We start from the raw sequence: 16,601 nt of genomic DNA, 5'->3' as shown, positions 1-16,601 counted from the left end.
ATTGTCTTCCACACCTAAGAAAATGGGAAAAGTGCTTCAGCACTAACACAAATAGCTCAGCAAGCCAGGGAAGGGGCACCCAAGGTCTCGTACGCAGCACTCCAGCTTTGTGCAGGGGACCTCTACCCACAAAGGCCAGGAGGCCCTCCAGAAAGAACGATGTGGACTACATTACTGAGGCCGTCACTGCCAGCAGTGTCACAACAACAACAGCTTGTATTTATATAGCGCCTTTAGCATAGTAAAACGTCCCAAGGTGCTTCACAGGAGTACTATAAGACAAAAAATTTGACACCGAGCCACATAAGGAGAAATTCAGGCAGGAGGTAGGTTTTAAGGAGCGTCTTAAAAGGGGAAAGAGAGGTAGAGCGGTTTAAGCAGGTAATTCTAGAGCTTAGGGCCTAGGCAGCAGAAGGCACGGCCACCAATGGTTGAACGATTATACCCACATCACCTGGCTCCAGTGGTCAAGGTCAGTGATGCATCTTTAAAAGCCGTCACCTACCATCTGCATCACTAGCCTCCCACACTGCTCAATGCACGACTTCCACCCCCACCAATCACTCACCTACCAACAATCTTACCAATCACAAGGCACACCTCCCATTCCTAGCCCCACCTCACCCCCCTTGGAGGAGATGGTGCTGGCCATTCTTGGAAGGGGCATGGCTGAGCCCTTGGCCAGTGGCAGGACTGAAAGACTACAAGAGGCTGGTATCCTCATATGTTATCCTCCTTCTCGCATGCACCTCTTGCTTTCCCGCCCTCCCCTCACCACAACGCCACCCTTGTGCCTTCCTCATTTCACTCACCCAAGAAATGCAGCCTGCCCAGCCAATGGGTGACCAAGAAGAGGGAGAGGAGAGTAAAGAAGAAGAAGAAGAAGATTGATTTGACACTCCCTCCCAACCACCAGCTCCTCAAGGTCAACCAGCAAGGCCATTTGCAGTGTCCCCCACTAGAAGTCAGCAGCCTTCCACCAGCCATGCTGCAGCCACTGGGGTAGCACTGCGTGACATCAGTAGGATAGGCAAAGGCACACACAAAACAGTCACTAAGGGAATGCATAAGAGTGATGAGTTGACTTCTTGATGTCATGTTGGATGGATAGATGTATAAAGTTGGATTGGAAAGTTTTCTTTGTGGTGGCTTTAATTTCAGTATCGTGGCCAAGAGGATGCTGTGATGGTCAGTAACAGAGGGAAGGTATGGTGCGGGACTAATGTTGAAATGGGAATTGGGGTTGTGGCCATTGGGACCGCAGTCAGATGATGCCACCCCATATATCCCGGCCACAAAGGGGCTGTCTGGGATGCATCCTTCCATCTGCTTCCTCCTCTTCTGCTTCTTCCTCTTCTGTGTCTTCCTCTTTCCTCTGCGAGCGGATGCTGTAACTCTGAAATGCTTGAATAAAATTCTGGAAATACTCAGCAGCTCAGGCAGCATCTCGACCAGAGACGTGAACTCTGTTTCACTCACCACGGATGTTGCCTGACCTGTTGAGTACTTGCAGCATTTTCTATCTTCTCAACGGCCTTCCTTTACCATCTGAGGCCTTACAAGCATCCAGCAGCACTCCCTACACACTTAAAAAACATCTAACATCTATTGCAGCAAGCCACTACTTCAATATAATCAATAAAAACCAGTCCAAAAGCTCAAATCCAAACTTACCTGAATGATGTGTGTGTCCCTTTAAGAGGTGCTGACATCACCACGGTCAGCCTGCTTGCACGTTTACCTGGTGTGCTTAGGACCCAGCGCTGAAACATTGGTTAGGCCATAGTTAGAGTACTGTGTGTGCTTTTGGTTGCCCCATTATAGAAAGGACATAGAGAGCATACAGTGTAGATTCACGAGGATGATGTCAGGGATGATAAATTATAGTAATAGAGTCATAGAGTCATAGAGTTATACAGCACAGAAAGAGGCCCTTCGGCCCATCGTGTCTGCGCCGTCCATCAATCCCTGTCCAGTCTAATCCCATTTTCCAGCATTTGGTCCATAGCCTTGTATGCAATGGCATTTCAAGTGCTCATCCAAATGCTTCTTGAATGTTATGAGGGTTCCTGCCTCTACCACCCTTTCAGGCAGTGAGTTCCAGATTCCAACCACCCTCTGGGTGAAAAAGTTCCTCCCCAAATCCCCTCTAAACCTCCTGCCCCTTACCTTGAATCTATGCCCCCTTGTTATTGACCCCCCTACTAAGGGGAAAAGTTCCTCTTTACCCTATCTATGCCCCTCATCATTTTGTACACCTCAATCAGGTCCCTCCTCAGCCTTCTTTGCTCCAAGGAAAACAACCCCAGCCTGTTTAGTCTTTCTTCATAGCTGAGGCGCTCCATCCCAGGTAACATCCTGGTGACTCTTCTCTGCACCCTCTCCAAAGCAATCACATCCTTCCTATAGTGAGGCGACCAGAACTGCACACAGTACTCCAGCTGTGGCCTCACCAGCATTTTGTACAGCTCCATCATAACCTCCCTGCTCTTATATTCTATGCCTCGGCTAATGAAGGCAAGTATCCCATATGCCTTTTTAACCACCTTATCTACCTGTTCCGCTGCCTTCAGGGATCTATGTACATGTACACCAAGGTCCCTCTGACCCTCTGTACTTCCTAGGGTCCTACCACTCATTGTGTATTCCCTTGCCTTATTTGTCCATCCAAAATGCATCACCTCGCACTTTTCCGGGTTAAATTCCATTTGCCACTTTTCCGCCCATCTGACCAACCCGTTTATATCGTCCTGTAGCCTGAGGCTTTCCTCCTCGCAATTTACCACCCCACCAATTTTCATGTCATCTGCGAACTTACTGATCATACCTTTTACATTCTCATCCAAATCATTTATGTAGATCACAAACAGCAAGGGACCCAGCACCGATCCCTGAGGTACCCCACTGGACACAGGCTTCCAGTCACAAAAGCAACCTTCGACCATCACCCTCTGCCTCCTGCCACTCAGCCAGTTTAGGATCCAACGCGCCAAGGCACTCTGGATCCCATGGGCTCTTACCTTCTTGACCAGTCTGCTATGCGGGACTTTGTCAAAAGCTTTACTGAAATCCATGTAAACCACATCCACAGCATTTCCCTCATCCACACACCTAGTCACCCCCTCGAAAAATTCAATCAGATTGGTCAGACATGATTTACCCTTGACAAAGCCATGCTGACTATCCCCGATTAATCCTTGCCTCTCCAAGTGGAGACTAATTTTGTCCCTCAGAATTTTTTCCAATAATTTCCCTACCACAGATGTTAGGCTCACTGGCCTGTAATTCCTTGGTTTATCCCTGCTACCCTTCTTGAATAATGGTACTACGTTAGCTGTTCTCCAGTCCTCTGGTACATCCCCTGTGGCCAGAGAGGTTCTGAAAATTTGTGTCAGAGCCCCTGCAATCTCCTCCTTTGCCTCACACAACAGCCTGGGATACATCTCGTCCGGGCCTGGGGATTTATCCACTTTTTGGCCTGCTAAAACCGCTAGTACCTCCTCCCTCTCGATGCTAATATGTTCAAGTATGTCACAATCCCCTTGCCCGATTTCTATGTCTGCATCGTCTTTCTCCATAGTGAGCACAGATGCAAAAAATTCATTTAAAACCCCGCCTACATCATCTGGCTCTACACACAGATTGCCACTTTGGTCCCTAATGGGCCCTACCCTTTCCCTGGTTATCCTCTTGCCCTTAATATACTTATAAAACATCTTAGGATTTTCCTTTATTTTGCTCGCCAGTGTTATTTCATGGCCCCTCCTCACCCTCCTAATTTCTTTTTTAAGTATGCCCCTGCACTTTTTATACTCCTCTAGGGCTTCCTCCGTCTTTAGTCTTTTGTAACTGCCAAAAGCCCCCCTTTTTTTCCTAATGCATTTTTGTATATCCCTTGTCATCCAAGGTTCCCTTTGCTTGTTGGTCCCACCCTTGACCTTTACAGGAACATGTTGGCGTTGTACTCTCTCTATTTCCCTTCTGAAAGTCTCCCACTGCTTTGATGTGGATTTTCCTATAAGTAGCTGCTCCCAGTCCACTTTGGCCAGATCCTGCCTTATCATATTAAAATCGGCCTTCCCCCAATTTAGAACCCTTATTTCCGGGCCGTCTTTGTCTTTTTCCATGACCACCTTAAATCTCACCGAATTATGGTCACTGTCGCCAAAATGCTCTCCTACTGACACTTCCACCACTTGCCCGGCTACATTCCCTAGAATTAGGTCCAGTATCGCCCCCTCTCTTGTAGGACTTTCTACATGTTGGCTCAAAAAGCTCTCCTGGATGCACTTTAAGAATTCTGCACCCTCTAAGCCTTTCACACTCTGACTATCCCAATTAATATTGGGGAAGTTGAAATCCCCCACTATTATTACCCTATTATTTTCGCACTTCTCTGAGATTTGCCTACATATCTGTTCCTCTATGTCCCCCTGACTGTTTGGGGGCCTATAGTACACTCCCAGCAAAGTGCTTGTCCCCTTTTTGTTTTTAAGTTCTACCCATATGGCCTCATTAGAGGAACCCGCTAATATATCATCCCTCCTTACAGCAGTAATTGATTCCTTAATTAATATTGCAACACCCCCTCCCCTTTTACACCCCCCTCTGTCTCGCCTGAAGATTCTTTACCCCGGAATATTGAGCTGCCAGTCCTGACCCTCCCTCAACCATGTCTCCGTGATAGCAACAATATCGTACTCCCATGTGTTCAACAACAACTTCAGTTCATCCACCTTATTTGCAAGACTCCTTGCATTAAAATAAATGCCTTCCAGCCTTGCCATATTCCCTTTTGCCTTCACATATTTGCTCTGCCTTCCCAGCTGACTTGTTTTTTCCTCCGTATTTGGCTGTAAATCACCCCCTACTATAGTTCCACTCTGTATCCCATCCCCCTGCCAAGTTAGTTTAAACCCCCCCCAGCAGTGCTGGCAAACCTCCCCGCAAGGATATTGGTCCCCCTCTGGTTCAGGAGGAGAGACTTGAAATATTGGTATCATTTTCACTGGAGCAGTGAAGGCTAAGAGTAGATTTAATGGGAATTCTTAAAATGAGGAAGCGTTTGATAGAGTGAGTAGGGAAAGGCTATTTCCTCTGGTTGGTGAGTCAGTGAAGAAATTAAAATTGTCACAAAGAGAATGATGAGAGAGGTTAGGAGAAATGTTTTGGAGAAATTAGTTTTGGATTGCTCTAACAAAGAGCCAGCACAAACACAATGGGCCAAATGGCCTCCTTCTGTGGTGCAAACTTCGATGGTTCTCTGGTTACGGGGTCACCTAGCATATCCAGGTCCCGGCCTAAGTTGTGGCTCTAACAGCACAGTCTCACGGATGTTATGGCAGGAGTCCTCTGGAAGGGTTGTGGATGCTCAACCCCAATGTCTTTATGAAGAAGGTTGTTAGAATGTGGAATTACCTACAACAAAGCGTTATTTTAAAAGGGAATTAGGTAATTGCTAGGATTCTGGACCCTAACATAAACCTATTAGTCTAACGTCTGTTGTGGGGAAGTTACTAGAATCTGTCAATAGTGACGCAGTGACTGAGCAGTTAGAAAAATAAGAACTCAGAGAGAGCCAGCAAGGAATTATAAAGGGTAAGACATGTTGAACTAACCTAGTGGAATTTTTTGAGGAGGTCACTAACATGGTAGATAAGGGAGCATATGGATGTTATTTATATGGACTTCCAGAAGGCATTTGATAAGGTTCCACATAAGAGACTTTTGGCAAAAATGAAAGCTCAAGGAATTGGAGACAACCTATTGACATGGATAGAGAATTGGTTAGGATGTAGGAGACAGAGTCGGGATAATGGGTGTGTGCTCCAATTGGCAGGATTCGATTAGCATTGTCCTCCATTGGATTTGTACTGGGGCTTCGCCTTTTCACCATATTTATCAATGACTTAGATGAAGGAATAGAGAGCTGTATATTGAAGTTGGCTGGCAACAATAAATAATGTAGATGGGATCAGAACGTTGCAAAGGGACATTGATCGATTAAGCGAGTGGGTAAAACTGTGGCAGATGGAGTTCACTGTGAGGAAGTGTGAGGTTGTCCACTTTTGACCTAAGAAAGATAGATCAGAGAATTTTCTAAATGGTGAGAAGCTAGGAACTGTGGAGGAGCAGAGAGATTTAGGGTCCAAGTACAGAAATCACTCAAAGCTAGGGGACAGGTACAAAAAATAATCAAAAAGGCTAATGGAATGTTAGTCTTTATATCGAAGGGCCTGGATTACAAAGGGGTGTAAGTTATGCTACAGATATATAAAGCTCCGGGTAAACCACACCTGAAGTACTGGGCACCGCACCTCAGGAAGGATATATTGGCCTTGGAGGGGGTGCAGCGCAGAGTCACCAGAATGGTACCAGGGGAAAAAGTGTTAAATTATGAGGACAAGTTGCATAGACTAGGCTTGTAATTCCCTTGAATATAGACAATTAAGCAGTGATCTAATTGAGGTGTTTAAGATAATTAAAGAAGTTGATTGGGTAGATAGAGATATAGGGCTGGATTTTGTCAATGGGGACGTGATGGAGGTGGGACTCCCACTTTTTGGGTTGTAGTCCTGCCTCCATCGACTTGTGGCCAACCCACGCTATTTTCCCTTGATTGACCTTGTTAAGCCCACCCAGCGGGCTCAGCAGGCCAATTAAGGGACACCTGGTTACTGGTGACGTCAGTGATTGACAGTTCATCTGTCAAGAGCGTTTGACAGATGAAAAATCAGCATTTGACAGCTCTGTGAAGCTGTCAAACACTGACAATCTGTCTTCTAACTTGAGTCCTTCTACTCAGACTCAGTTAGAGATCTCTCCAGACCAGAAAGCAGAGGCTGCAGCTTTTGACAGTTCAGCGGCCATTCTGCTTTCTGTGCCGCTGAACTGAGGGACTCCCGAGAACTGAAGGAAGAAAGCCTGCAGGAGAAAGTAAAGGTAAGTAAAACTTATTAAAACACTTTACACTTACCTCACACACTTACCTCTGCACACATGCATCCATCACTCACCTGCACAACGGACATCTCGACCCCTCCAACCCCTTCAGACTGACGGTCCGCCTCGCTAACTTGGCATGGTTCGGAGCCGTCGGGAAGCCCACACTTCAGGGCTAAAAATAGGGATTAGGCAAAAAACTGCCTGTTAACTACCTGTTAACAGGCAGTTAATTGGCACTAATCCCCTTCCCGCCTCGGGGAGGCAGCTTCCAGCACAGGTCGGATACCCGCCTCCTGGGACATTGGCACGGAGGCGGGTTGGGAGCGGGATGGGTTCCTGCCCCCCGATTCTGCAATTTTTCCACCACTCCCGCCTCCAAACCCGCCTCCACAGGGCTTGGAAATTCGAGCCCAAACTATTTCCTCTGATGGGGGTGTCCAGAACAAGGGGGCATAATCTTAAAATTAGGGCTAGGCCATTCAGGGGTGAAGTCAGGAGCACCCCTTCATACAAAGGGTAGTGGAAATCTAGAACTCACTCCGCCAAAAAGCTGTTGAGGCTAGGTCAATTGGAAATTTCAAAACTGAGATTGATAAGATTTTTGTTAGGCAAGGGTATTAAGGGATATGGAACCAAGGCAGGTAGATGGAGTTAAGATACAGATCAGCCATGATGTAATTGAGTGGCAGAACCCGTTTGAGTGGCTAAATGGCCTACTCCTGTTCCCAAGTACCTGTGCTTGAAAAAGAGGGATCATGAGATCACGTAAATACCCCTTTAATTGTTTCACCTGTCTCATTATAGATTTAATGAACAGATTTAGAATCATACAGCACAGAAGGAGGCCATTTCACCCATCGTGCCTGTGCGACTCTTTGATAGTCCCATTCCCCTGCTCTTTCCCCATAGCTCTGCATTTAACTGGTGAGTCCGGCCTGGACAGTGTAAAATGTTAATTTTTTATTACTTTGTGCAATGTCATTATGTATATGGCATGTATTGGTTATGAGATTGAGCTACAGAGTGGCAGCTATCAGACAGTATTTACAGGATGCGATATATGATCTAGCACATAGTTATTTAATCCCTCAAATTAATTTATTTGCTGGCTTTGCTTGCCTGGCAAGTTTGGAAAGTCCAAGTTCAAACTTAGTGGCGGTAATAATATTTCAGTGACTGGTCAATCTATGGACCAGGTTTTATAGGGAGATGGTGGAAGCAGTTAATATTGATTCATTCAAATGCAAATTAGATAGATTTCTTTCAGGAAATAACATTTTGGGATGCAGCATATGAGTCATTTGAGACATAATGGCCTAGAAATTCACTATGGCCCCGCCAGCTGGCTAGCAACCAAAAGTTAGCGCTGGGCGCGGAGCCAGTTGCGACCGTCAGATATTCAGTTTTTGCGCCCCAAGTCGGAACCGGGCGCTATTCCAGGGTGTGCCCACCCCCGCTTGGGGCGCTGAAACTGAATTTCAGCGCTCTAGGTGCCGCTGCGACACCCGATGCGGTGCGGCAGGCTGCGGTACTGCAGGCCTCCTCCTTCTCTTAAGGTGGAGGTGCCTGCAACGGGGAGATCGCCGCTGGATTGTGCCGGCAAATGAGCCCGGCACCACGGAGAAGTGCCGGGCTCGCGGAAAGCAGCCGGCAATGCCGCCGGGGGGGTGGTGAAGGAGGCCGGGGAAGGAGGTGCGGGCATGCGGCCGCCGAAAAAGCGGCCGGCCGCACCTCCACCTTTATGCGCCCCACTAAGGCTGCAGTAAGGCCCTGGTCTCCGGATGTTAGTAGCGGCCACCACGGAGGAGGCGGTGGCAACTGAATATGGGCGTCGGGCCGGCATCGGGGCGGAAACGGGGCACTGCGCACACCGATGACATCATCGGTGCCGGCGCAGCGCTACCGGCTACCGCCGCCATTACCGCCGAGCTCAATATCAGCGCAACCTCCTCTATTGGCGCAGAAGCCCTCTTTGGGCGGTAACTGGCCGCAAAGCTGGCAGCGCCTTACTGAATTTCTAGGCCAATGTGTGGTAAGTGTAGCATGTTTGGGAGGAAAATGGTGACTTTGGACCTACGGTTCCCAAAGCTCTTCACCACTGGAGTTTTTCTTGCCTCATGTCTGGGTCAGTGGTAGACTAATTGATAGAGATTGATTGCTATGAATAGTCAACAACTCCATTATCATTGTAACATGCGACTACTAGGATGGCTACTAGAAGGCGGTAGAAGACCTTAGTCTTTTTTCATCTAGCAATTCCTATGTTCCTAATCTCTGTATGGCACTGACGCATAACCAGAGCTTTCAATATTAAACAGATCATACGTGCAATTTTATTTTTGTCCCTGTCATCAGCTGTGCACCTGAGACATCCAACGATACAAACACAGCAGCAGTAAACCTATAGTTTCGAGCAGTGGTGAAAGGCGCTTGTTCTTGAGACAGGCAGTTTCCACCGCTGCTTGACGCTTTGAGATAGCCCCCATGTATGCAGTGCTCTCCTCAGTGAAAGAAACCAAGAGATTGTCAAGAATTATCAGCTGAGTCCATGCAGCTGGGAAGTTCAGGCCTGCTCAGACCCAAGGTATACTACAAGGAAAGGATTCCACGATCCGGCGCTTCCAGCAGGGTGCAGCACTCACGGGGGATTCTGACTTGGGAAACCGCAGGTGAGGTGTGATCGCAGCTGGAAATGGCAGATTGTGGAATCATTCAATTGTTATAACATCCTCAGGAGTTTTATCGGAATAAGCAAGGAAGTTTGAACACTTGGGATGGCGATTCTAGTGAACAGATCGTAGATTCAGTCTCATTTTCTTTTCTTCCTACAGCTCCTACGACTGCCTCCTGGATGACCCATTTGAACACGATTGGCCCAAACTTCCAGAACTGCCAGGGATAAACTATTCAATGGACGAACAATGCCGCTTTGATTTTGGTGTGGGCTACAAGATGTGCACAGCTGTACGTTTTGCCAAAAAAACACGTAATGACTGTAAATGAGGGGTTAAAGATAAATCTGATATGTCAGATGGGTGGTTAGCAATAAACATCATAGGTCGACACATCCCTTTACAAAGCGAATGAAGCTCTCGCGTGGCCGACGTGATGCGAGATTAAGCTTCAAGTCTGATTCACTGTCTTGTGTCGAGTCATCTGACCGTAACTAGGTTAGCAGTTTGGGCACCACAATTGGCCCCAGTACCCCCGGGGAAAAACGTCAGCTGTGGATGGCCATCCCTGATTGACTGGCAGTGCCCTGGTCTGAATGTTGGGCGAGGACAGGATCAGACTCGATTCTGGTGCCTCCCATGACCCTGCCCTTGCCACCACTCACTGCCTCAGCTCCCAGATGAAGAATGGCTATTTCGTCGAGGTGCTGCAGGGTTGTCGGTGTCTGTGAAGTCCTGTTCTGGCAAGAGTCCGTGCTGACAGGAGACGAGGGGATAAATACTGGCAAAGCAACAGAAATAAAGAGGCCGAGCACTCAAAGCCTGGCAAAACACTTGAATGTTTCCCTTACATGTTGAATCTGGTGCTTCGAGCCAACATTTAAGGGCAAATTGTGCAAGACTGCACACCCAGTGCAACTAACTGAACAACTCTGATTTGTTTTGTTTCACGAAATAGACATTGTACGGTAAAGGGTAAATTCAGAGAGGGAGCTCTCCCGGGGGCTTGGTGAATGGGAGGACAACCCTGTGTCTGACCCCTGCTCGCATGTAGTGAGACATTGTGCTGTGCGTAAGGCCTCACTGAGGTTACCCTTTACTGTATAACGTAAAAAATGAAAGAATTGCATTTATATAGCGCCTTTCACGACCTCTGGCCGTCCCAAATTAATTACTTTTGTAATGTAGGAAACACGGCAGCCAATTTGCGCACAGCAAGCTCCTACAAACAGCAATGTGATAATGACCAGATAATCTGTTTTAGTGATGATGATTGAGGGATAAATATTGGCCAGGACAGTGGGGATAACTCCCCTGCTCTTCTTCAAAATAGTGCCATGGGATCTTTTACGTCCACCTGAGAGAGCAGATGGGGCCTCGTGAAACAAAAGGTCTCTTTAAATTTGAGTTCAGAACAGAAGTATGTTCATTTCTAATAAGGACAGAGAATACTGGAGACACTCAGCAGCTCAGGCAGCATCTGCGGAGAGAGGAAGGTAGGGTTAACGCTTCAGGTCAATGACCCTTCATCAGAACCGGTAAATGTTACAGATGAACAACTTACAAGGAATTTACAGGGAAAAGGGAACAGGGAGGAAAAAAAGAGAGGTCTGTGATTAGGTGGAGGACAGGAGATGAATAAATGACAGAAGTGATAACGATGCAAGGCAAAAGGAGGCATTAATGAGAGAAGTTAGAGAAATAAAAGTTGTATCCGAGACCCAGAGAATGTGTGAATGGTTACAGCAGAATAGTAGAGGGGAAGGAAAGCATGGGAAATCTGGCAGAGTGGAGAAGGCTCCAGTGGCCCAAGAGCGTGATCAAAGAAAAAGGCAGATGGACACCAGAGGTGCAGACCGCCCCACCGGCTGTGTACCAATGGGGGATCCCCAGCCCACAACCTCCCCCATTCCTGGAAGCGCTGGTGCACCCATCCTGCATTAACAGCACCTACTGTCTGAGAGTGAATGGGAACTGTGGTTAAGGTCTGAAGTTATTCACGTCAGATGTTTGTAAATCAGCTAGTACAAAGATAAGGTGCTGTTCCTTGAGCTTGTGGTGAGCTTCGTTGGAACAGTGTAGGAAAACAAGGACAGAGAGATCAGAGTGCGAGTGTGATGGAGAATTAAAATGGCAAGCAGCTGGAAGTTCAGGGTTGCACTTGCAGACGAAATGGAGGTATTCAGCAAAATGATCCCCTAATCTGCATTCGGTTTCCCCAGTGTAGAGAAAACTGCATCATGAGCAGTGAATACAGTACAACAGGTTGGTGTAAATCGCTGTCTCACCCGGAAGGAGTGTTTGAAACCCTTGATGGTGGTGTGCGAGGAGATGAAAGGACAAGTGTTCCGTCTCCTGCACTTACATGGGAAGGTGCCGGGGGGAAGGAGAACAGCTGTTAGGGGTGATGGAAAAGTGGACCAGGGTGTCATGGATAGAACGGTCCCTTCGGAATTCTGAAAGAGGAGGGTAATTTGTTTTTGGTGGTGAGATCGCATTGGAGGTGCCGAAAATGGCAGAGGATGATTCGTCGAATGTGGGTGCTGGAGGGGTAGAAGGTGTTGGCAAGTGAGACTCTATCATGGTTCTGTGAGGGAGGAGAATGGGATTAGGATGGAAGCACAGGAAATGGGACGGACACAGTTGAGGGCCCTGTCTACCACGATGGAGGGGTCTGCTCATTCCTAACTTGGGACTTTGTACATAAATTATCTCCATTTAATAAATGTTTCTTTTTTCCCCAAATTTCTTTTTGCCATGTGTAAAACTTTATCAAGTTTAAAATCACTATTTCAAGTGCAGAATGCAATATAGGGATTGATCTATTTAAGTTGTTGAGCAGAGAATCAGGCACTGTGGGCCTTTGATTTCTTATGCGAGCATTGGTCTGTGCCAGATCACCTGTATAATCTCAACATAAAGTCATCAGGGCCCGAAATACTGGCACACTGATTTGTAAAGTGAACCAAATATTGCTTATATGCAGTATGTCCTGCAAATGGCATCTAGTAATGAGGGTGCTTTAGGTAGTTTCTGTATGAGCATGGCAGCCTGGCACACTGTGGTATATCAAGAGATATAGAAACATAGAAAAATAGGAGCAGGAGTAGGCCATTCGGCCCTTTGAGCCTGCTCCGCCATTCAATATGATCATGGCTGATCCTCTATCTCAATACCATATACCCGCTCTCTCCCCATACCCCTTGATGCCTTTAGTGTCTAGAAATCTATCTATCTCCTTCTTAAATATATTCAGTGACTTGGCCTCCACAGCCTTCTGTGGTAGAGAATTCCACAGGTTCACCACCCTCTGAGTGCAGAAATTTCTCCTCATCTCAGTCCTAAATGTCCTACCCCATATCCTGAGACTGTGACCCATCATTCTAGACCCCCCAGCCAGGGGAAACATCCTCCCTGCATCCAGTCTGTCTAGCCCTGTCAGAATTTTATACATTTCAATGAGATCCCCTCTCATTCTTCTAAACTTTAGTGAATACAGGCCTAGTCGATCCAATCTCTCCTCATACCACAGTCCTGCCATCCCAGGAATCAGTCTGGTGAACCTTCGCTGCACTCCCTCTATGGCAAGTATATCCTTTCTTAGGTAAGGAGACCAAAACTGCACACAGTACTCCAGGTGTGGTCTCACCAAGGCCCTGTATAACTGTAGTAAGACATCCTTACTCCTGTACTCAAATCCTCTTACAATGAAGGCCAACATACCATTTGCCTTCCGAACTGCTTGCTGCATCTGCATGTTTGCTTTCAGTGACTGGTGTACAAGGACACCCAGGTCCCTCTGTACATCAACATTTCCCAATCTATCACCATTTAAATAATACTCTACCTTTCTGTTTTTCCTACCAAAGTGGATAACTTCACATTTATCCATGTTATACTGCATCTGCAATGTATTTGCCCACTCACTCAACTTGTCTAAATCGCCTTGAAATCTCTTTGCATCCTCCTCACAACTCACAATCCCACTTAGTTTTGTGTCGTCGGCAAACTTGGAAATATTACATTTGGTTCCCTCACCCAAATCATTGATCTATATTGTGAATAGCTGGGGCCCAAGCACTGATCCCTGCAGTACCCCACTAGTCACCGCCTGCCACCCCGAAAAAGACCCATTTATTCCGACTCTCTGTTTCCTGTCCGTTAACCAATTTTCAATCCATGCCATGATATGGTACAGATTATCTGTGTTAGCTGTGTGCTTTATTTTTGTGACAATTCACGGATCCTGGACTCGCAGCAGGGGGTGGCGCTCGGAGGGAGCATGGTTCAGGATTAGATACAACACTGTGGCGCTTATGCTCTGATCCACGGTCCCTTCATGCTTGGTTCCACATTGGAAGCATGAATTAACTATTATATGTTGTACATGGATGTCATATTTTAGCGTTGAGTGTATATAATGTCACTGCTGCTTCAGAGCACTAAGCATCACTTGCAGCAAAGACCCAGAAATTGTGTTTTGCATTTTGTAGTAAAAACATATCCTTGTTGTTAGGTGCATATTTTTATTTGGCAAGAGAAACAAGAGGCAAAGATATAAGAGGAAATTTTTGCAAAGCTGAGCTCCCAGCGTGGAGCCTTGCTAGAAGGAGCACAAGTCCTACAGTGTTATACCCATACCTCCACTACATTCCCAGTGTGGAGCCTAGCTAGGTAGGAGCAGGTATCACAAAATCAGCCCAACAGTATTAGACCCCTATCTCCACTCTACTCCCGCGTAGAGCCTCACTAGATGGGAGCTCTTAATTCACCGTGTTGTTTGAGTCCTATCTGCAACCTACACTCCTGCCCCGTGAATCTCCGCACTGGGACTGGGGACTTATAAAACGACCCCATGTATTTACCATTCTTTTTCAAAATGTGGAAACCAAATATATTTTGGTTTAGAACGTTAAAACTCTAAAAAGCAGCAATCAGCTAATTGTTGAAAACCTTCTAGTAAGAAAAAGCCAATTTCATTTGCCTGTGGTTACAGTTTCGCACCTTCGATCCATGTAAGCAGTTATGGTGCAGCCATCCTGACAACCCATTCTTCTGCAAGACAAAGAAAGGGCCTCCCTTGGACGGAACAGAGTGTGGTCCTGGAAAGGTGAGTTGTCCATGGGACACTGTTACTTGTTTTGGACAAAATTAATGATATATATTATAAGAGTTCCACTGACATATTGCAGGCCTGGTCCTGGATTAAATGGACAACAGAGTCAAGGTAGTCAGGAAACTGCAGTATATCTCCAACTGGACCAGTGATCAGTGCAATCTGGTGGACTTCTGAGATGAAACTCAGCCCCACCAAATCGGGTGTCCTCGCTCAAAATCTGCTGAAGGTCCTCTAGAAGGGTTTAAGCAATCCTACTCTATATTATGAAAGGACGCGACTGCTGCCAAGGCCATAAAGTAGTTGCTCGTGCGCAGTTCCAGTGGTTTTTCTGTTCGTTCTCGCCGGACTTCCCACAGATTAGTGAGAGAGGAAGGTGAGGGGTGGAAATTTCAGGTATTGTGAGGTCTGTAATGTGACTTGAAGGTGATATTAGGATGTTTGAAATAAAAACAGAAAATGCTGGAAATACTCAGCCGGTCAGGCAACATCTGTGGAGAGAGAAACAGAGTTAACGTTTCAGGTCGATGAACCTTCGTCAGAACTGGAAAAAGTTAAGAGATGTAACAGATTTTTAAGCAAATGCAGGGGCCGGGAAAGGGGGGAGGGGAGGAAAGAACACCCCCACTGGTTGGTTGAGGGCCAGGCTGGTCAGCTGGTGGTTCACTATCTGAAAGCAGGGAGGTACAAGAGTGGCTTTAGCGACAGGACAGGGGGACAGTGAGGGAGCAAGGACTGGAGAGATTTAGTAAGTTGGATTGAAAGTGTAAAAGGCTGGTGTTGTGAGGGACAAGTGGAATGAGAGAGGAGAGAAAGCTGATGAACTTACCGTTGCTGACCCCAAGGGGGTCGACCTCTCCAGGGGCGACGGGACCGATCGCCTGGCTGGCAACGATCCTGTGGACGCGCGCCTCCAAATTGCTGAGGGTCTGCAGCTGAGGCCGCCCTCCACCCGTCCGTTGCTGCTGCCACCTATTATGAGATAGCTTGGCCTGCAAGAAAAAGGACGGCGTCTGAGTAAATGTGCAGCCATGTGCTTGCCTGATGTGCCTCCCATAGTTGAATAGCCCTTAATATATGCAGCCATGTGCTTCCCTGATGTGCCTTCCATAGTTGAATTGCCCTTAATGTATGCAAGGTGTGGAATGTGTGTGTGTGTGTTTTATGAGATGGCCATAGGTCTTGGATGAGTGTTGGGCATTTGGGGTTTTTACACCCTCTGGCCACAGAGTGAGGTTGAGATGGAGGGATGGAGAGGTATTGAAAAGCAGCCACTCACCCTGACGACCCGAGTGAGGTCGTTGAACTTCTTCCAACATTGTGTGTGGGCCCTGGGCACCATGCTCCTGGAGGAGACGTGCTGAGCCACCTCCCTCCACACTCTTCTATAGTCGTGTGGCAATGGCCTCCTGCCACTCTGTGGGTAGAGTATTGATCTTTGGCGCTCCACTGCCCCAACCAGAGCCACCAAGGCCCAGTCGCTGAAGTGCTGAGCTCGTTCCCTGGGCCTCTCCATTGTTCTTTGTAGCAGATTTGAAGTTGTGGTCTGTCCAGGCCAAGATTCAAGGCTGCAATGAGCAGGGTGTGGCTGGAGAGCAAGATCGACCCTCCCCTTTAAGAACTGGCCGGCACCAGTGTGTCTATGTTCCATTGCTAACTGACATCACCTGAGCTTCGCCAGCGCTCTGAGTTAACACCTCGCTCCTCGGCGTTCGTGCCTTAAGAGAGGTGTGTAGGGCCTGATTTAGCGCTCCAATCACCTCCAGGGGCGATAGAAGCTAAGTTTGCAGTTGGAGGCGATAATTAGCCTTTATTAAACTTTGCGCCCCAAATGGGGCGATAGCGTATTTCTCCCCCTTAAAGTGACA

At 47.2% G+C, this 16,601-nt stretch overlaps 1 protein-coding gene across 1 annotated transcript in view; it reads left to right on the top strand.

Moving 5' to 3' along the window:
* Positions 1 to 16,601, top strand: part of LOC147124145 (A disintegrin and metalloproteinase with thrombospondin motifs 3-like) — a 463,277-nt gene that overhangs the window by 306,422 nt on the left and 140,254 nt on the right. The window contains exons 7-8 of the mRNA XM_085982801.1: positions 9,777 to 9,909; positions 14,614 to 14,727. Coding sequence (XP_085838927.1) covers positions 9,777 to 9,909; positions 14,614 to 14,727 — 247 coding nt within the window. The remainder of the gene's footprint in view (positions 1 to 9,776; positions 9,910 to 14,613; positions 14,728 to 16,601) is intronic.

Source organism: Somniosus microcephalus, chromosome 1, assembly GCF_052327205.1.
Source record: "Somniosus microcephalus isolate GS21.2 chromosome 1, FLI_Smic_1.0, whole genome shotgun sequence".
Lineage (NCBI taxonomy): Eukaryota > Metazoa > Chordata > Chondrichthyes > Squaliformes > Somniosidae > Somniosus > Somniosus microcephalus.
This window is presented reverse-complemented; position numbering and strand designations above follow the sequence as displayed.